This window comes from Engystomops pustulosus, chromosome 2, assembly GCF_040894005.1.
Source record: "Engystomops pustulosus chromosome 2, aEngPut4.maternal, whole genome shotgun sequence".
Classification (NCBI taxonomy): domain Eukaryota; kingdom Metazoa; phylum Chordata; class Amphibia; order Anura; family Leptodactylidae; genus Engystomops; species Engystomops pustulosus.
The window spans coordinates 169,689,706-169,710,724 of record NC_092412.1 but is presented as its reverse complement, the minus strand read 5'-3'; the positions used below and the strand labels follow the sequence as shown (position 1 = coordinate 169,710,724).

At 42.0% G+C, this 21,019-nt stretch overlaps 1 protein-coding gene across 4 annotated transcripts in view; it reads left to right on the top strand.

Annotated features, from left to right (window-relative positions):
• GGNBP2 (gametogenetin binding protein 2) overlaps window positions 1–21,019 on the top strand; it is a 91,549-nt gene that overhangs the window by 47,922 nt on the left and 22,608 nt on the right. For 3 of the 4 annotated variants that reach the window (XM_072137249.1, XM_072137248.1, XM_072137247.1), the window contains exons 8-11: window positions 1,782–1,976; window positions 13,012–13,162; window positions 15,310–15,435; window positions 15,523–15,668. In XM_072137249.1, the coding sequence (XP_071993350.1) occupies window positions 1,782–1,976; window positions 13,012–13,162; window positions 15,310–15,435; window positions 15,523–15,668 (618 nt within the window). The remainder of the gene's footprint in view (window positions 1–1,781; window positions 1,977–13,011; window positions 13,163–15,309; window positions 15,436–15,522; window positions 15,669–21,019) is intronic. The other variant, XM_072137250.1, reaches the window with a different exon arrangement.

The window sequence follows — 21,019 nt, the reverse complement described above, 5'->3', positions numbered from 1 at the left end:
TGGATAAATATGTAAATATAACTCTTGTGGTGCCATTGTGACTCGAGGAAACAACATTTTCTGGTAAGAGTAATTCATTGTTTTCTTTAACATGCAGATGAGCCTTGGCATATGGAGAGAAAAGGTGATGTGTGTAATGTATAGTAAAGCATTGCTAGTGTTTGTGCTTGACACGGACATCAGTTACACAAGTACCTGACGTGCTCTGTTCTCCCATACACATAGTTGCATCTTGGCAGCCAGAACCAGCAGTGTCTTATCATTATCTAGGTTGTCAGGCAAACGATGCCCTTGTTACAGGGGGAAACCTGTAAAAGGTGGTAAAAAAAAAAAGTAAAAATTAAATAAAAAACTGTGAAAATCTCCCCCGGGGTCTGCTATAATCTCATGGGGGTCATATAAAGTTAAAAAAAAAATACACAGAAAAATATTAATAAATATTCATATAAATACATCTCCTTTCCCAATATAATTTGAAAAAAATGACCAAAACTTTACATATTAAATATCAACATGACCAAAACAAAATTTGGAATTCAATAATGTTAATTTTTAGTTAATTTGAATAATACAAACATATATTTACTAAAAATTACAAAAAACACCTTTTTCACTTTTAACCCCAAGTAAAACAAAAAAAAATGAATAATGAGTTCTGTGTCCCAAATAAATACAGCAAGGTAGCATGCAAAATAAAATAAGTTATGGCCCTTAAATCGCCACATACGGAAATTTGTTAAAAAATTGGCCCGCTCATTAAAACCTTTTCAGGCCACACAATTAACCCCTTAACGACGTGCGCCGTAATAGTGCTTACAACTTGTATTGCAGTGTATGGGCTTGAACAAGCAATTGGATGAACGCGTGTTCAAGCCCAAAAATGTAAAAAAAATTTAAATTAATAATAATTAAATACAGTAACCCACATAATCTCCCCAGTTACACATAAAATTAAAATAAAGTATATAAAAACTCCAAAAAAAAGTACATATTTGGTATCACCGCATCCGTATTAAACTGAACAATAAATCAATATTGAACAAAGGCTGCATGGTTTCTGAAGATTCGTTACAATGAGCCAGTGGCTCATTGTAATGAACCCTATGCAAAAACGCCATATACTGAAATACAGTAGAAATGTGATTTTTAGCTGGTGACAAGTTAAAATAGCCTATGCTATGCTGATTTTTCAAAAGGCCTTTGTCAGCATTATTAATAATTTCAGTGAGGTAGCTGCAGCCGGTGTGTGCCTGTGTATCAGTCTACCATGTGTATTCTTCCTCTCCTTCACATCATTCCCCTCCATTTCTTTACTGCTTAATGCACCTGACAAAGTGTGGAGGAGAGGAGACACACAGGCACATAGAGGCTGCAGCGCCCGGGTATGGTCTTTGGTGTTTGCATTTCAAGGAAAACGCATGCAATCGGTAGCTAGCACCCAGTGCCTTGCATTTAGCCGATACAGGACCCCAGGTGCTAGTTACAGATCACATGCGTTTCCCTGGAAACGCATATGCAATCGTGCCTTGGCCTAGTGCCAGTGTTGCTGATCAATCTCCATAGAAAACACCACACGATACAAGTGTAAAATGGGCGAAAATTCTCTGCAAAAGAGACATTCAATGTGTGAACACAACCTTCTTGTTTTGTGGTCCCCCCCTCCCTTTGTTTCTCCTAGAATAAATTATTTATCATTACCATTATTACCGCAGTGATGTGTCCATATGTAGATTGACATTGTTACCACTCTGCACAAAGTTACTTTGAGCTTTATTTTGTAGATGACTGTGGAGAAAGTGCAAGGAATCAGCCGTCTGGAACAGCTGTGTGAGGAATTTTTGGAAGAGGAGAGAGTACAAGAACTGAAGCAAGAAAAGAAACGTCAAAAGAAAAAAAATAGGAGAAAAAATAAATGTGTTTGTGCTATACCTGTGACAGCAGATATTAAGGAATTGAGAGTTGAAAATGCGAAAGATGTAAGTATTTGTTTGATTACATGTGTATTCTTTAGATGTTTTACTTGAAAGAAAATGAGGAGGATGCCTGTCGTTCCGTGAATGAGCAGTTGGACATGTGATTTCCCTGCCATACATCCTCATGTCTGGACGGATTCTAGTAGCCATTACTATGGATCCCTGGCACATACAATCTCAGTTGAAACAGAATTTTCGTATCCTTTTTACATTTTATCAGTTTGCAGCAAAATTGCATAAAGGTAGTTGTGTGTGTTTGTTTTTTTATACGTTAGGTATTTTTTAAAATAATTATTTTGCTAGGGTAGGAGTTATATCCATCTTGTGTCATATATTTTTAAACACATTTGTGTATTAAACTAATTATTTCTTGGCTTTTGATTTAGCATTTTTGGGAGATTAAATTCTTATTGATTTTGTGTATTGTGGTATATACACTCACCGGCCACTTTATTAGGTACACCTGTCCAACTGCTCGTTAACACTTAATTTCTAATCAGCCAATCACATGGCGGCAACTCAGTGCATTTAGGCATGTAGACATGGTCAAGACAATCTCCTGCAGTTCAAACCGAGCATCAGTATGGGGAAGAAAGGTGATTTGAGTGCCTTTGAACGTGGCATGGTTGTTGGTGCCAGAAGGGCTGGTCTGAGTATTTCAGAAACTGCTGATCTACTGGGATTTTCACGCACAACCATCTCTAGGGTTTACAGAGAATGGTCCGAAAAAGAAAAAACATCCAGTGAGCGGCAGTTCTGTGGGCGGAAATGCCTTGTTGATGCCAGAGGTCAGAGGAGAATGGGCAGACTAGTTCGAGCTGATAGAAAGGCAACAGTGACTCAAATCGCCTCCCGTTACAACCAAGGTAGGCAGAAGAGCATCTCTGAACGCACAGTACGTCGAACTTTGAGGCAGATGAGCTACAGCAGCAGAAGACCACACCGGGTGCCACTCCTTTCAGCTAAGAACAGGAAACTGAGGCTACAGTTTGCACAAGCTCATGGAAATTGGACAGTAGAAGATTGGAAAAACATTGCCTGGTCTGATGAGTCTCGATTTCTGCTGCGACATTCGGATGGTAGGGTCAGAATTTGGCGTCAACAACATGAAAGCATGGATCCATCGTGCCTTGTATCAACGGTTCAGGCTGGTGGTGTCATGGTGTGGGGAATATTTTCTTGGCACTCTTTGGGCCCCTTGGTACCAATTGAGCATCGATGCAACGCCACAGCCTACCTGAGTATTGTTGCTGACCATGTCCATCCCTTTATGACCACAATGTACCCAACATCTGATGGCTACTTTCAGCAGGATAATGCGCCATGTCATAAAGCTGGAATCATCTCAGACTGGTTTCTTGAACATGACAATGAGTTCACTGTACTCAAATGGCCTCCACAGTCACCAGATCTCAATCCAATAGAGCATCTTTGGGATGTGGTGGAACGGGAGATTCACATCATGGATGTGCAGCTGACAAATCTGCGGCAACTGTGTGATGCCATCATGTCAATATGGACCAAAATGTCTGAGGAATGCTTCCAGCACCTTGTTGAATCTATGCCACGAAGAATTGAGGCAGTTCTGAAGGCAAAAGGGGGTCCAACCCGTTACTAGCATGGTGTACCTAATAAAGTGGCCGGTTAGTGTATATCTGCTCACTTTGACTTGTTATTTTTATATCCCTATCTGTGCATAACACTCTAATTTGGGATTAAAGGACGCTAAGTGGTGTAAAATAATAGTAAAAAATAAGTTGTAACAATTTGTTAAACAAGCCCTTGCAAAGCTCTCTACAAAGAAAAATAAAAATGATTTTTAAAGGGGAGCAAAAAATGGAAAAGCAAAAATGAAAAACTGCATGGGTGGGAACAAATTACAAATGCAACAGCCATGTTGTCTGCTTACAAAAACATGTATTTTTGGTTTCTTCAGTTTTGATTTTATTATTTTTTTTATTTATTCGCGTGAACATAACAAGACAACATAACAAGAAACTGAGCTCTATACATTTTCATCTATAACATTTAGAATAAAAGTCAATTTTTATGCTTTTTTTTTTTTTAAATAAAAGTTTACAATTTAAATTGAAATTGCATGAAGGTTCCTAGGTCTATAAAGTCCATAAAGAGAACCTGTCACCAGGAATGTCAATTTTAGCAATTTTAGCTTATGCTGATTTAAATAATGCCTTTGTCAGCATTCTTTGTCACTATTGTTTATCATTGAAAGTGCGTATTCTGCGTATTCTATGATATAGTTGCTTTTCTTTCACAACTATCATTACAATGATTGTATATTAGGAAAAAAAAATCCAAATATTTTCATTAGTTGACTAGATTAACACTTGGAAGTCTAATGAATATATTCTCCATTGTGTATTTGTTATTTTGAAATATAAATTGTATAGTCTTGGGTAAAGGGGAATTTAGCAAGCAATATAATTTTTTACAAATATTAATATGTATGTAAATATTTTGTGTGCGTTTTTTTTCCCCCCATTTCTATTTAATTTTTTCCCCCCCAAGTGTTCCACTCTAACTAGGACACTCTAACTCTAACTGGGTCTTCTAATACTCAGCATCTGTGGTTAACGGGAACCTTGTAATCAGAAATTGACCTAATAAACTACCTAAACACCTTCCAGATCATGTTTCTATCATGACAGAGTGTGGTGCCATCATCCAGAAAAATATACTTAAAATATACCAGCCAATTTCTAATGACAGGTTCTCTAACTCTTTTTGGCGCTGCACTGTACTGCCGCGGCCAATACATAGAGCTTGTTCAATGCTATGTAGTAAGAAATTGGGATAGCAAAAGCGATCCGTCTCCATGGTAGCCTCGGGTCTTGTGCACATTGTAATGAATGTATGAATAATAATGGTATGGCAGTATATGATAGGATCGATCAGACAACCTAGGGTTAAAGTACCCTAGGGAGTCTGAAAAATAGTATAAATAAAAAAAAGTAAAAAAAAAAAAAATTATAATAAAAAACCCCTAAAATTTCAAATCACCCCCCTTTCCCTAGAACTGACATAAATATAAATAAACAGTAAAAATCATAAACATATCAGGTATTGACGCGTCCGAAAATGCCCGATCTATCAAAATATGATAACGGTTTTTCAATGTTTCAGAGTTTAACCCCGTAACGGAAAATAGCGCCCAAAGTCGAAAAATGGCACTTTTTTGCCATTTTTTGAAAAATATAAAAAAATCTATAAAAAGTGATCAAAAGGTCGTACAGTCCTAAAAATGATATAATTGAAAATATTATCAAATTTAGCAAAAAATGACACCACCCACAGCTCCGTACACCAAAGTATAAAAAAGTTATTAGCGCCAGAAGTTGGCAAAATCAAAAAAATTATTTTTGTACAGGAGGTTTTCATTTTTGTAAATGTATGAAAACATTATAAAACCTATACAAATTTGGTATCCCCTTAATCGTACCGACCCAAAGAATAAAGTAGACATGTCATTTGGGGCGCTCAGTGAAAGACGTAATATCCAAGCCCAAAAGAAAATGGCGCAAATGCGTTTTATCACCATTTTCATTGCATTTGGAATTTTTTTCCCGCTCCTGAGTACATGGCATGGAATATTTAATAAAATAAAAATTTAAGGTACGGTATGGTAATATGTACAGTAAAATGGACGATGGTAATGTTGTTGTATGCCTTATGTTTATGAGCGACAGTTTTCCTGCTATATACCTGCATGTCATAAGAATTTAAATTAAAAAAGGACCATGTTAAATTCAAATCTGTTTTTTTTTTAATTTTTACCAGTGTTTTGTATGCGTTGGAAAAGGGGTAGTCTTATACGGCGAATATATCTTAAACTCTATATTTTCCAGGAAAGTAGGGGGGGGGGTCGTCTTATACACCAGGTTGTCTGATATGCCGGAATATACGGTACATCATATTTTTTCCTCGGTCTACACACACATTCAAATGGGTGTGGTCTGTTGCATGTACGCAAGAAATGCAAATGTGTGATATCTGTCTGCAGTCAGTATTTTTTTTTTTTTTTTTTTTTTTCTCCCTTATGTCATCTTAGTCTGTGTGTGGACAGAGCATGGACCTGTCTCTGCCCACTCTGTTACGATCGATGAGGAGAAGGGAGGAGGCCATGGGAAGTATTGGAAGGTAAGTATGTAAGCTTGTTGGTTTTTTTTTTTTTTTGTTCTTTGTATATGCCAAGTTGAGTGTATTCATCACATTTTTGGTGCTAAACTCCGCTTATAGAAAAGTATGTACGGTATAAACCTAAAGAACCCATCTTGTAGGTTACTTGGGAACTGCCTGTAATTCTAAATAATATGATTTAATATGTAAACCATGGGATGTCTAACCACATTGCATACATTTTTTGTTTCTATAGTTTACAAATAATAGATTCCTAAAGATTTAGTAATTATTCAGTAATAAATGTAACTGTCTAAACATATTATATTACAGGAGAAATGTATAAATGAATAGATCGACCTACAGCAATATTAGATCTTGAACTTTTATAGCGAACAAGCCAAGAATGAATGAATGATTTTAGAATTTTACCATCCCCTGAGACCGGTACACCAGTTTAAAAAAAAATAAAAATACACTACACAGTGCCAAATTCTCTAGATGGGTTGTTGGGTTTTTATGGTTTAGTCCTGCCACTCTTTTCCACTTGTATAGTTTTACAGAACCTATTAAAATAGATTTTTTAAAATGGTCTTGGAACAAACTGTGTTCATGGTTTAGATCATACCTAGCAGTCAGCTCCAAGTTGTACAAGTTTTTTTTTTATCATTGCAAAAGGCATGCATGCAATCACAGAAGAGGTTGCTAACACAGAAGTACTGTCAACCATTACGTACACCAGACATTTTGGGCATAAATTAATGCATTTTGCCTTAACCCCTTGAGGCCCAACGGTTATTGGGGCCAGAATGTCTTGGTCAATTTTTGACGTTCTGCTATGCACTTAATTGACCATATCTCTAGAAAAGCTTTACATATCATAACACGTTTTTAATGTGTTTTTTTTTTTTTTTCAAGACTTGTTAGACCTGATCGTGATATGATAGTTTCAATAATTTAAAATTGGCAAGTAATTGAGTACAAATGTGAAATGATAAGCTTTTTGTAATTTTTTTTTCAATTAGTGTGTTTTTTCCAACTAGTAACTTTTTCCAAACTTTGTTATGTGTGTGTGTGTATATATATGTGTGTGTGTATATGTGTGTGTGTGTATATATGTGTATATATGTGTGTGTGTGTATATGTGTGTGTGTGTGTGTGTGTGTGTGTGTGTGTGTGTGTGTGTGTGTGTGTGTGTGTGTGTATATGTGTGTGTGTGTGTGTGTGTGTGTGTATATGTGTGTGTGTGTGTGTATATGTGTGTGTGTGTGTATATGTGTGTGGTTAATGCTGAGGCCCTTTTTTATTTTTGAGTTTCCATTTTTTACTCCCCACCTTCAAAAATCTATAACTTTTTTTTATTTTTCCATGTAGACTACTGTCTAAGGTTTTATTTTCTTCATATTGACGGTATCATATTGGATTTTACGACTTTCATTGTGCACCCTTAACACCTTAGCGCTCTGCGCCGTAGCTGTACTGCGCTGAGTCCCGCGATTAGCGCTCAGCGCAGTACAGCTACGGCGCAGAGACGATGCCGGTTCAGCGCTGTATAGCAGCCGAACCGGCATCGCTAGCCGCGGGATTTCAGCGGTAATCTACCGCTGACATCCCCGGCTAACACCCGCGGTCGGAGTGGGCTCCGATCGCGGGTGTTTAACCCGTTAAATGCCGCGGTCAACGCGACCGCGGCATTTAACATGTCTTCTGGGGGTCTTTACCCCACGATCGCCCCCCCCCGCACCGTTTTCGGGGGGGCCGATCGCTGTTTTGGCTCCTCTGGGGTCCGATCGGGACCCCAGAGAAGCCTTGGAGGGTTTACCTTTAAGATGGCGTCTGTGACGTCATCTTAAAGGCAAAGTGTCAGCCTATGCATCTGCATAGGCTGGCACTGATAATACCCTGCAATACATTAGTATTGCAGAGTATTATCAAGAACAAGCAATCAGATGATTGCTTGTTCATATCCCATGGTGGATCAAGTAAAAAAATGTAAAAAAAAGGTTTTTCAATAAAAAATTACTTTATAAATCACTAAAAATGCCCATAAGCCAGAAAACATATAAAGAGACATATAACGCTCAAAAAAGTCTAAATCATAACACAAACCCCACATATATAGTATCACCGCGTCCGTAACAATCCATAGAATAAAACTAAATAACTATTGAACCCATATGATGAACGCCGTAAAAAAAAAAACGTCAAAAACCCGCCAAAAATTATGATTTTTACCTATTCTATCCCACTAAAAATGCAATAAAAAGTGATCAACAAAACATATGTACTCCAGAATGATATTGTTGCAAAGAACAACATGTCCCGCAAAAAACAAGCCATCAACCAGCTCTGTAGCCAAAAACGTAACAATGTTATGCCACTTGGAAGACGGCGATGCAAAAATGATAGATTTTTCCCCACATTAGGGTTTTATTTGGCAAATTTAGTAAAACATAAGAAAAAATATTAATGTCTGGTATCCCCGTAATCGTATCGACCCATAGAATAAAGATAACAGGATTATTAGGATATACGGTGAACACGGAAAAAAAAAAGTAAAAAATCCAGTACAGAATTGATGCTTTTCTACTCATGACCTCAAAAAAAGTTCCAAAATTTTCAACAATAGGTGATACCATCCCCAAAATGGTAACACTGGAAAAAGCATCTCGTCCCGCAAAAAAAATGCCGTCACATGGCCCAAATAACAGAATAGCGAAAATTTTATAGCCTTCAAAAGGGGGCAACCAGAAAACTAAAATCCTGGCAGCTGCAGGGTGCTCCTTCCCTTCTGCGCCTCGCTGTGCCCCCATAACACAAGTAACGGCCACGTGTGGGGGGTCGCTGCATTCAGGAGAAATTGTAGAACAAATTTTATGGTGAGTTTTCTCTTTTTATCTTTTGGAAATGTGTAAATTTTAGGGCTAAATGAACGTATAACCGACAAAATTTGATAAATTTGAAATTTCTAAATTTCACCGCCATTTTGATTCAATTACTATGAAGATCTCAAGGGGTTAACAATCTTTGTAAAAGCTGTTTCTGATAGTTTGAGGGGTGCAGATTTGAAAATGGGTTGGTTATGTAGGGGGTTTTGTTGCTAAATATGTAAAATTTGATTTCAAACAGTATTTATCCCCAAAATAGTCAATTCCGAAAATACGGAAAATCGCTATTCGATTTGTAGGCCGCGTGACGTCAAAATAAATTATCCAAACATTTCAAAAATTATGAAAATGTAAAGTAGACAAATGGGAAATGTTATTCTGCAAGTTATTTAGGTGGTAAATCTATCTGCCTGAAAACGCGGTGATTTAGAATTTCGAAAATGGCAAATTTTTCTAAAAATTCATCATTTTTTTTCTTTTTTTTGTAAATAAACGCAAAACTTATCAGCCAAAATTTACCACTAAAATGAAGTACAACATGTGGGGAAAAAACAATCTCAGAATCGCTTTGATAAGTAACAGCGTTCAAAAGTTATTACCACAGGAAGAGACACTGGTCAAATTTCAAAAAAAAGTTGCGAGCCTTAACCTGCAAACAGGCGGCGTCCTTAAGGGGTTAATGACATGTCTTCTTCATTCTTTGGGTCATTTGATCACTTTTTATAGAATTTTTTTATATTTCCAAATTGGCAAAACAGTGGCATTTTCGTCTGTATTTTCCGTTATGGGGGTCAAACGCCATGAAAAAACATTATATTTTGATAGATCGAGCATTTTGGGATGCAGTAAGGCCTAACTTGTTTGTTTTTTACTGTTTATTTATATTTATGACTTCTTGGGAAAGGGGGGTGATTTGAATTTTAAGGTTTTTTTAATATAATTATTTTTAACCCTAGCTTGTCTGATTGATCCTACCATTTACTTCCATACTACAGTATATGGGGATTTTCCTCACACATTGTAATGAATAGGTTAACCCCTACGGGACTATTTGGCCTTTAGTATGTATGTCCCATTTTTCAAATCTGCCCTTTGTCACTATAAGTGCTTATAGCTTTGGAGTGCTATAAGATATCCAGGGGATTTTGAGAATACTTTCTCGTGGCACACTTCAAATTAGTTTAAAAATTTGGATGATATTTTTTGTTTAGTTATGAAAAAAACGAAATTTGGCAAAAATATCGAAAAATTCTTTATTTTCAAATTTTCTAAATTCTCTACTCTTGATGCAGTTAGTCACAGCACCCAAATAAATTCATAACGTTCCAAAATGTCAGCTTTATCTTGGCATGGTTTTTTAAGATTCCACATATTTTACTAGAATTTTATAAGGCTCAGAATTTAGGTACCATTTTTAAAATATTTTGGAAAATCGCAAAAAACCGTATTTAGATGGGCCTACTCAACTTCTAATGGACTGTGAGAGGCCTAAATAATAGAGTCCATTATGGAAACTACACCCCTCAATGTACGAAGAACCACTTTTAAGAAGTTTGTTAACCCTTTAAGTGTTTAATAGGGGTTAAAACAAAATGGAGGTTCAGTCTACAAATTGTAATATTTTTTCACATTAAACGCATTTTGGGTGGAAAATTAAACATTTGCAATGGATTAAATGAAAAAAGGCTCCATAAAGTTTGATACCCAATTATTCCCGAGTACACAGATACCCTATATGTGGGGGTATCCTGCTGTATGGGCGCACGGCTGGGCATAGAATGAAAGGAGGCGCCATCCAGAGCAGATTTGCATTTTCAAATTGTACAGACTATGATTTATTTTTTTAATGTGAACCTATACGGGCTTATTTCTTTTGCCACATGAGATGTACTTTTCTGTTAGGTAATTTTGGGGCATCTATAACTAATTTTTGAGATTTTATTGACTCTTGTTGGTGGAGTAAATTAAAATCATAAATTTTTAGTAAGATTTTTTTTTTTTTTGTGGTTTTTATTATTTTTATTCTATGGGTCGCCAGGACTACGAAAATACCTTTTATATAGATTTTGGGTTTTTTTCCCATTTTTTTTACTGAATAAAAAATAATCTGGCAAAAATGTTGTTAAAGGGCACCTACCACTCCGATTCTACCTATAAAGGTAGAAGGGGTGGTAGGTGGATGGATGAGACGTGAGGATAGCCTTTTTTGGGGCTAATCCTCATGTCCCGGGTGTCTTTTAGAAAACTTTATTACATGTATATGCAAATTTTTTTATGCGGCTACTGGGGCGTGGAGTAGCCGGACAAACGGCTACTAGTCGCGGCTACTCCACGCCCCAGTAGCCTCTTTACTCCGCCTACGAGGTAATCTTCGGCGCGCAGCTCTTTGAAGCTGCGCGCCCTCGTCCCGGGCCTTCGGCTGTGCGGCCGCGGCTCCGGGCCCGGAACTACTGCGCATGCGCAGGAGCCGGGGGACTCAGCTACCAGGAGCTGCGCGCCGAAGATTACCTGGTAGGCGGAGTAAAGAGGCTACTGGGGCGTGGAGTAGCCGCGACTAGTAGCCTCTTGTCCGGCTACTCCATGCCCCAGTAGTCGCATAAAAAAATTAGCATATACTTGTAATAAAGTTTTCTAAAAGACACCCGGGACGTGAGAATTAGCCCAAAAAAGGGCTATCCTCACGTCCCATCCATCCACCTACAACCCCTTCTACCTTTTATAGGTAGAATCGAAGTGGTAGGTTCTCTTTAATTTTAGCATCACCGTCTTTCATATGCATAACTTTTTTTTATTTTTATTTTTTTTAGAGTGCATAACATTTTTTAAATCCCTTTATAGAGCATTTTTTATAGGGTATTAATAAAAAAGTTTTCTTCCTTCGGCGTTTACCGTGCGGGTCCAGTAACAATTCTGTTTTATTATACAGATTGTTACGGACACGGCAATACCAAATATATGGAGTTTTTTTTGGTGTTCTACTTTAAGTGTTTTTATGGTAGTGACATTTATATTTTATGTATTTTTATGTATTTATTTTTTATTTATTCTAATGCGTAAATGTTTTTGTGTAAACTTTTGTGTTAACTTTTTTAATTTATACATACTTGAACCAGCCCTGATCGCTGGTTCAAATCCAATACACTGCTCTTCAATACTAATTAATTGTAGAGCTTTGTAAACTGTCTGAGCATGCAGACGCGTGCACAGACAGTTTACAGTCAGACCCGGAAGGGGTCTGACTGCTGCAAACATTGGGCAGCCCTCAGGCACTCAGCAGACCTCGTGGCTGCCCAGAAGTGGATCGGATCCCCTGGTAAGTGACATGGGGGGATCCGATCCATTGGGGGGGAAGACCCTTGCACGCTGGGATCATGCCTGACCGCGATGTGTAAGGGGTTAACACCCACGATCGGAGCGGACTCCAATCGCGGGTGCTTCTGGTGCCAGCTCCGATCGTGAGCCGGTGCCAGAAGCAGGACGTTATAGCACTATAACACATCTACTCGCAGGGACGTACTATAATGTCCTGGTGCGCGTAGGGGTTAAAGCCAGAAAGCCTTGGGTGCTCAGAGGGCACAGGGAGCGGAAATCTTTACCAAGATGGCATCGCCCACCCATGCACCACCATCCTTTTGAAGCCGCTGCCAGCGGCGATGGACGGTTTAACATCCGCTAGCACCGATAGCGGGTTCAACCGGTAAGTGTTTGCTGCAATATGTGAGCATCCGACACATGCCATGCTGCTACGTCACATGTCGGAAAGAGTGGCTATCGGCAATTTAAAGCTGTACATAAAGATCCACCTTTTTAGCACACATTTAAGGGTGGATAACTTCGTCTCTGTGAAACATCCATATATCCTATTAAAGGGGAAACTCTCGTGTTAACGTGCTTTCTGCAATCTGTCACAATAAAATATCATGTATATTTACGTTAAGTAGGCGTCAAGGGGTTAATTACTTATTTTCTACGAATTTTCTACAAGTTTTTTTTTTTTTTTTGTCCCTCTCTAGGGCCCTTCAGGGTACATGGAGATGACTTGTAATTCCTGCAGTGGTTCGGAAGATAACAGTGGCTTTGTGGAAGTTGCAATAGCAAATGAAAATTCATCATGCACATGTCCAAATCACAGTGGCTTGTTGGGATCTCCGAACGTAAAAAAAGGTACATTGCTTTTGCTATTTATAATTTACAATTTCCAGAGAACTTCTTTTAAGTTATGCTCAGTTGTGCTAAGCTGTGGTGGTAGTAGTAACCTATTGTCATAAGATCATCATTCTGTTATAAGGGATTTCTGACTATAAAAATCACTTACCACGTCTTGATATTAAAGGGGTTTTTCCATTTTTCAATTAAGCACAGGACAAAAACTTGTATGAGATTTCCAGCACAGCACAATACAGCCCATATCAATACTTGCTCACCAATCAAGAATTCAACAATTGTAAACATGCATAAGTTTTTAGTACTAGTTTAAGACTACAGGCAGGTTCCATGGGTTTGTTCTTAAGTTGCATTTGTATGCAAGTCGAAACTTTATATTTTAGAATTGTGGATCCAGACAAAAAATGATTTTTGCCCCAGTGACAATTTTAGTTTTACACTTTTTTGCTGTAATTGTTATGAAGTTTTATTGATAATTCTTGATCCCGACACCTTACAGCTGATTATTGCAGCCTGAGACTAAAGTAAAGCATCCAGAGAGATTCTCCAGAGGTCACAGTGGGCAGAGAGGTCCGTCTTTAACTAGGGGTCATCCTTAAGTCGGTTGTCCTTAAGTAGGTGACAGCCTGTACGGATTAGGGCTTTGCACCATCTATTAATTAGTTTCTTTTTTTAAAAAAAATTTATTTTCTTTGCAGTGTAAGCTCACTCCCCTTTTTAGACTACTCGGGAAAGAGCCTAAAAACGGTGTAAAGCCCATTATAAATGTGGCACAATGCACTTTTATTGAATAAGAGTTTTGGCGTAATTTGCACCAAGACAGCTTGATTACTGTCACCTAATGTGTGTTTGCTCCAGTTTAGTGATGCTGGTTTTAACACAATGTCTTTTTTACCTGTTTACCACTACAGACTGTCACACTTAAAAGCATATTAGTCAATTATTAGTGATGTTAGATGCTTGCATCTAATTAATAATGATTTGGGTACCAATAGTAAGGCACATAAAATAGATTTACTGTATTTTCCATAACTGGGAATAACCATTTTTATGTATTGATAGATTGGAAATTGGCGATACCAAACACGTTTATGATTTTTTTTTTTTATGTTTATCTTATTTAGGAATAGGGGGTAGATTTCAACTTCTACTCCTCTATAGAGAAAAGTGCCGCACACACTGGGCGAGATTGAGCATGCTCTCTTTTCTATGTGTACCACGGGCTGCCATTGCCATCTATGGGAACTTCTATACAGCTGCATATACACCCCCCCTCCCAGATGGCCGTCTGACTGTACCCTTTTACTGCTATTCTGCAGCGCAGCATGATCTTTTACAGCTGTTGCATGCTATCGGAAGCTTTGCTGCTGGCATGTAGAGTGTTAACGATAGGTCTTTGCTACAATATGCAGCAAACACCTATATGGAGAGGGCTCAGCCCATGAAACCTCTTCATACTTCCCTTGCCGTACACCGCGGTACTTTTGAATCTTTCCTTCAAGGGATTAAATAATGTTATCTTTGGAACAGATTTAAATATAACAATTTTAACAATGAGGTTTTACATAGCCTTGTGGCAATCATTAAGGGGTTGACCTTGGTTTAAAAATATAAAATGGATGATCTTGATCAATTTATATATTGTTGACTACATGGCTATAATTAGTAAAGGCACTAATAACATTGGAACAGTCATTCATCACATGGTCTACATACTCTACTCTTCTATCTTCACTGTGTGCCTTGTACTGATCTAAATTAGTAGCCTTCATGCACAGTTTCTTTCAAACTAGTGATCTAATTTGTGAAAAGCAAAACTTATTTTGAGGGTACTAAGAAAAGTATTGCTTTTTCCAAGTGCTAAAAAAAGTTGGTTTGCCTATTTTTAAGACTTGGGCTATATTCACACGGCCGTATGGGGAACATATATACGGTCGGCATCCCCCATAAACGGCAATGGGCGCATGTGCGCAATGCCATGAATAGGGGTTGGGGTGAGCGGAGCCATGCTGGGGCACATGTCGTGTGAATGTAGCCTTACTGGTTTACAATGAAATTATTGAAGTTTTACCGTAATTTGGTATTAATACAAGATAAATTGCATCAATTGGTAAAATTGTCATCACAAACCACTCATTGAATTTCAGGCTTAACTGCTCGTTGTAATGGCAGTGATTGTGGCTATTCATCTAGTATGGAGGGTAGTGAGTCTGGCTCTCGAGAAGGATCTGATGTGGCCTGCACAGAAGGCATTTGCAACCATGATGAAGCAGGTATTAATTTAGAAATAGTAATGCTTGATTTTAGTCCTGTAAGACAACCACAACACTAAAACTGAAAAAATTGACTTTCTTGTGCAGGGGAGTATCATTGCGTCATCTGTGATAAGGAGGATGAAGATGGCGACAGTTGTGTGGAATGTTGGGCCAATTCTGCAGAAGACAGTCTAAAAGATAAAAATCGAAAGAAGAAGAAGAAATGCAAACCATTTAAGTGTGGAATGAATGTGAGTTGAAATTATTGTATTTTTATTTTACTAGTAATATAAACAAATCACATCTTTATATAGCGCCATTAAAATCTATGAGGATGTAGGGTGACACATTAGGTGAATTTTAAAATAGTACAGCCATTATTTAGGGTATGAAATATTTAAATATATAAATAATGCTGAATGAACCAGTCACCAGCGGCTATTGATATGCACTGAAACCAGGGTGCATCAATTTGCAGAAACCAGTAAAGAATTGCAGAAAAGTCAAGAAGGTAATCTTGGGTCACTGGAAGATGGAAGAACACAGGCTGGGTGCTGGACTAGGAGAGTAGAAGGGTAGGCAGGTACAACACTGTGGAGAGCTTTGTAGATGAGGGTAATTAATTTTAATTGAACACAGAAGGTGATGGTCAGCCAGTGCATTGTCACAGAGTAGTGGTGTTTGTGTAGCATCGGGATTGATAAACCATTATGTCTGCAGCATTACAAATAGATTGTAGAGGAGAGAGTTAAGTGGAAGACCGATTATTAGGGAGTTACGGTATTTGCAACGAGTGTGAACAATTCGGGTTTTAAAAGTTTCCATGATCAAACAAGGAAAGATTCTAGAAATGTTTTAGGCCAAATTAGATCCACCCCACTTCCTCTAGATCTAGGACCTTTGACCTAAACTGTGTTCCTTTGTTAACTACCATTGATGGAGATCTATAGGCATGGTTTCTCTTGGATGGGCAGGATGAATGTCCTAAATAATAATCTTATACATTTTTTTCAAGCCCTGCCACTTGCTCTGCCTGATTCTTTCCTGAGACTGCTCTGCTCCATGACTACTGGGTTTTTCTGGGAATTATCCCGGCCTTGTTTGTCCTGGTCTTCCATATCCAGATCTAAGGCAAATGGGGTGTTTGCAACTTTTTCATAGGGCTGCAGTGCTTATATGTGCAAAGAATGCTATTCACCATGGGGCTGACAAGCTATATGTGCAGATATGGAAGCAGGCTTGCTCTGCTATGGATACCTCTGCTTGACCAGGCAGATCACACTATTCTCCACTAATAAAAGTGATCCTTAGAGTTTGGGATATGACAGTTGCTAAGGGGTCTTCTTTCTTCCAATCCCAGGCCTCTTACCCCTCTGTCTTTTAACCCCTTAGCGCTCCGCGCCGTAGCTGTACTGCGCAGCTTCCGACGATTAGCGCTCAGCGCAGTACAGCTACGGCGCGAGCGCATAGGATTTTAGAATTGTCACCACGTCTCGCGACGTGGTGACATCGGGACGAGACTTGGGTGACAGAGGCAGGAGGAGTTCCTGTCTCCGTCACCCGACCAATCAAATCGGTCCCGCCCGCCGATCGCCGTGATTGGCCAGTCAAACCTGACTGGCCAATTACAGCGATTTTGGGCTAAAAAACGTGGTTTTAGCCCCTTCCTCTTCCTCCAGCGGCACCATTTTGGTTTGGTATCGCTGGAGAGAGGAGAGAGCGTTACTGTGTGCACCAAAATACACTTTTACACTATAAATAGTGTTCTGATCTTTATCTGATCCCTATTGTTCCCTACAAATTCCCATCCCTATCTGTTTTTTCCTGTGTGTTCCCTGTGTGATCGCCTTGTGTGATCCCACGTGTCTTCCGTTTTTCCCTGTCTGTCCCTTCTGAACCCAAACGCACTTTTCAGTGCGCTGTGTTAGCGTTGTTCTGCACTGGACGCACTTTTCAGTGCGCCATGTGAATAGCGCTGCACAGAATCTTTAGCAATCTTAGCGGTAGTTAGTTTGTCTTAGGGCAAGCTAGGTGCATTTGTAGCGCCTTTTTGCGCGGTGCACATAGGGTTTTTTTCGGTGCCTGGTAATATTTTTTTCCAGAGCGCCGTAGGTGTACCCATACGTAGCTACTTTTTGTGTGTGCCATCTGTGCGGCTGGTCCGTGTGGTTTGGTGTGCATTATCTTTTTTTTTGTGTGCTATCTGTGCGGCTTGTCCGTGTAGTTTAGTGCGCATTATTTTTTGTGTGCCATCTGTGCGGCTGGTCCGTGTGGTTTGGTGTGCATTATCTTTTTTTTTTTGTGTGCTATCTGTGCGGCTTGTCTGTGTAGTTTAGTGCGCATTATTTTTTTGTGTGCTATCTGTGCGGCTTGTCTGTGTAGTTTAGTGCGCATTATTTTTGGTGTGTGCCATCTGTGCGGCTTGTCCGTGTAGTTTGGTGCGCATTATCTTTTTTTTTTTTGTGTGCTATCTGTGCGGCTTGTCCGTGTAGTTTAGTGCACATTATTTTTTGTGTGTGCCATCTGTGCGGCTTGTCCGTGTAGTTTGGTGCACATTATCTAATTTTTCTTGTTCTCTATTTTTTTTTGTGTGCAATGTCTCAGAAGACGTACACCGTGTTGGAGGCATATAACATGCTTGCCTCTGACACCGAGTCAGCTAGTGGGGATGATGGTCCCTTTTACCTATCATCATCCTCCTGCTCATCTTCCAGTGACCTGGAAGGACCCCCAAGAAGGCGCCGTAGGGTTCCAGGGACTTCTGCAGGAGAAGTGCCTGGGACTTCTGCAGGAGAAGTGCCTGGGACTTCTGCAGGAGAAGCGCCTGGGACTTCTGCAGGAGAAGCGCCTGGGACTTCTGCAGGAGAAGCGCCTGGGACTTCTGCAGGAGAGGCGCCTGGGACTTCTGCAGGAGAGGCGCCTGGGACTTCTGCAGGAGAAGCGCCTGGGACTTCTGCAGGAGAAGCGCCTGGGACTTCTGCAGGAGAAGCGCCTGGGACTTCTGCAGGAGAAGCGCCTGGGACTTCTGCAGGAGAAGCGCCTGGGACTTCTGCAGGAGAAGCGCCTGGGACTTCTGCAGGAGAAGCGCCTGGGACTTCTGCAGGAGAAGCGCCTGGGACTTCTGCAGGAGAAGCGCCTGGGACTTCTGCAGGAGAAGCGCCTGGGACTTCTGCAGGAGAAGCGCCTGGGACTTCTGCAGGAGAAGCGCCTGGGACTTCTGCAGGAGAAGCGCCTGGGACTTCTGCAGGAGAAGCGCCTGGGACTTCTGCAGGAGAAGCGCCTGGGACTTCTGCAGGAGAAGCGCCTGGGACTTCTGCAGGAGAAGCGCCTGGGACTTCTGCAGGAGAAGCGCCTGGGACTTCTGCAGGAGAAGCGCCTGGGACTTCTGCAGGAGAAGCGCCTGGGACTTCTGCAGGAGAAGCGCCTGGGACTTCTGCAGGAGAAGCGCCTGGGACTTCTGCAGGAGAAGCGCCTGGGACTTCTGCAGGAGAAGCGCCTGGGACTTCTGCAGGAGAAGCGCCTGGGACTTCTGCAGGAGAAGCGCCTGGGACTTCTGCAGGAGAAGCGCCTGGGACTTCTGCAGGAGAAGCGCCTGGGACTTCTGCAGGAGAAGCGCCTGGGACTTCTGCAGGAGAAGCGCCTGGGACTTCTGCAGGAGAAGCGCCTGGGACTTCTGCAGGAGAAGCGCCTGGGACTTCTGCAGGAGAAGCGCCTGGGACTTCTGCAGGAGAAGCGCCTGGGACTTCTGCAGGAGAAGCGCCTGGGACTTCTGCAGGAGAAGCGCCTGGGACTTCTGCAGGAGAAGCGCCTGGGACTTCTGCAGGAGAAGCGCCTGGGACTTCTGCAGGAGAAGCGCCTGGGACTTCTGCAGGAGAAGCGCCTGGGACTTCTGCAGGAGAAGCGCCTGGGACTTCTGCAGGAGAAGCGCCTGGGACTTCTGCAGGAGAAGCGCCTGGGACTTCTGCAGGAGAAGCGCCTGGGACTTCTGCAGGAGAAGCGCCTGGGACTTCTGCAGGAGAAGCGCCTGGGACTTCTGCAGGAGAAGCGCCTGGGACTTCTGCAGGAGAAGCGCCTGGGACTTCTGCAGGAGAAGCGCCTGGGACTTCTGCAGGAGAAGCGCCTGGGACTTCTGCAGGAGAAGCGCCTGGGACTTCTGCAGGAGAAGCGCCTGGGACTTCTGCAGGAGAAGCGCCTGGGACTTCTGCAGGAGAAGCGCCTGGGACTTCTGCAGGAGAAGCGCCTGGGACTTCTGCAGGAGAAGCGCCTGGGACTTCTGCAGGAGAAGCGCCTGGGACTTCTGCAGGAGAAGCGCCTGGGACTTCTGCAGGAGAAGCGCCTGGGACTTCTGCAGGAGAAGCGCCTGGGACTTCTGCAGGAGAAGCGCCTGGGACTTCTGCAGGAGAAGCGCCTGGGACTTCTGCAGGAGAAGCGCCTGGGACTTCTGCAGGAGAAGCGCCTGGGACTTCTGCAGGAGAAGCGCCTGGGACTTCTGCAGGAGAAGCGCCTGGGACTTCTGCAGGAGAAGCGCCTGGGACTTCTGCAGGAGAAGCGCCTGGGACTTCTGCAGGAGAAGCGCCTGGGACTTCTGCAGGAGAAGCGCCTGGGACTTCTGCAGGAGAAGCGCCTGGGACTTCTGCAGGAGAAGCGCCTGGGACTTCTGCAGGAGAAGCGCCTGGGACTTCTGCAGGAGAAGCGCCTGGGACTTCTGCAGGAGAAGCGCCTGGGACTTCTGCAGGAGAAGCGCCTGGGACTTCTGCAGGAGAAGCGCCTGGGACTTCTGCAGGAGAAGCGCCTGGGACTTCTGCAGGAGAAGCGCCTGGGACTTCTGCAGGAGAAGCGCCTGGGACTTCTGCAGGAGAAGCGCCTGGGACTTCTGCAGGAGAAGCGCCTGGGACTTCTGCAGGAGAAGCGCCTGGGACTTCTGCAGGAGAAGCGCCTGGGACTTCTGCAGGAGAAGCGCCTGGGACTTCTGCAGGAGAAGCGCCTGGGACTTCTGCAGGAGAAGCGCCTGGGACTTCTGCAGGAGAAGCGCCTGGGACTTCTGCAGGAGAAGCGCCTGGGACTTCTGCAGGAGAAGCGCCTGGGACTTCTGCAGGAGAAGCGCCTGGGACTTCTGCAGGAGAAGCGCCTGGGACTTCTGCAGGAGAAGCGCCTGGGACTTCTGCAGGAGAAGCGCCTGGGACTTCTGCAGGAGAAGCGCCTGGGACTTCTGCAGGAGAAGCGCCTGGGACTTCTGCAGGAGAAGCGCCTGGGACTTCTGCAGGAGAAGCGCCTGGGACTTCTGCAGGAGAAGCGCCTGGGACTTCTGCAGGAGAAGCGCCTGGGACTTCTGCAGGAGAAGCGCCTGGGACTTCTGCAGGAGAAGCGCCTGGGACTTCTGCAGGAGAAGCGCCTGGGACTTCTGCAGGAGAAGCGCCTGGGACTTCTGCAGGAGAAGCGCCTGGGACTTCTGCAGGAGAAGCGCCTGGGACTTCTGCAGGAGAAGCGCCTGGGACTTCTGCAGGAGAAGCGCCTGGGACTTCTGCAGGAGAAGCGCCTGGGACTTCTGCAGGAGAAGCGCCTGGGACTTCTGCAGGAGAAGCGCCTGGGACTTCTGCAGGAG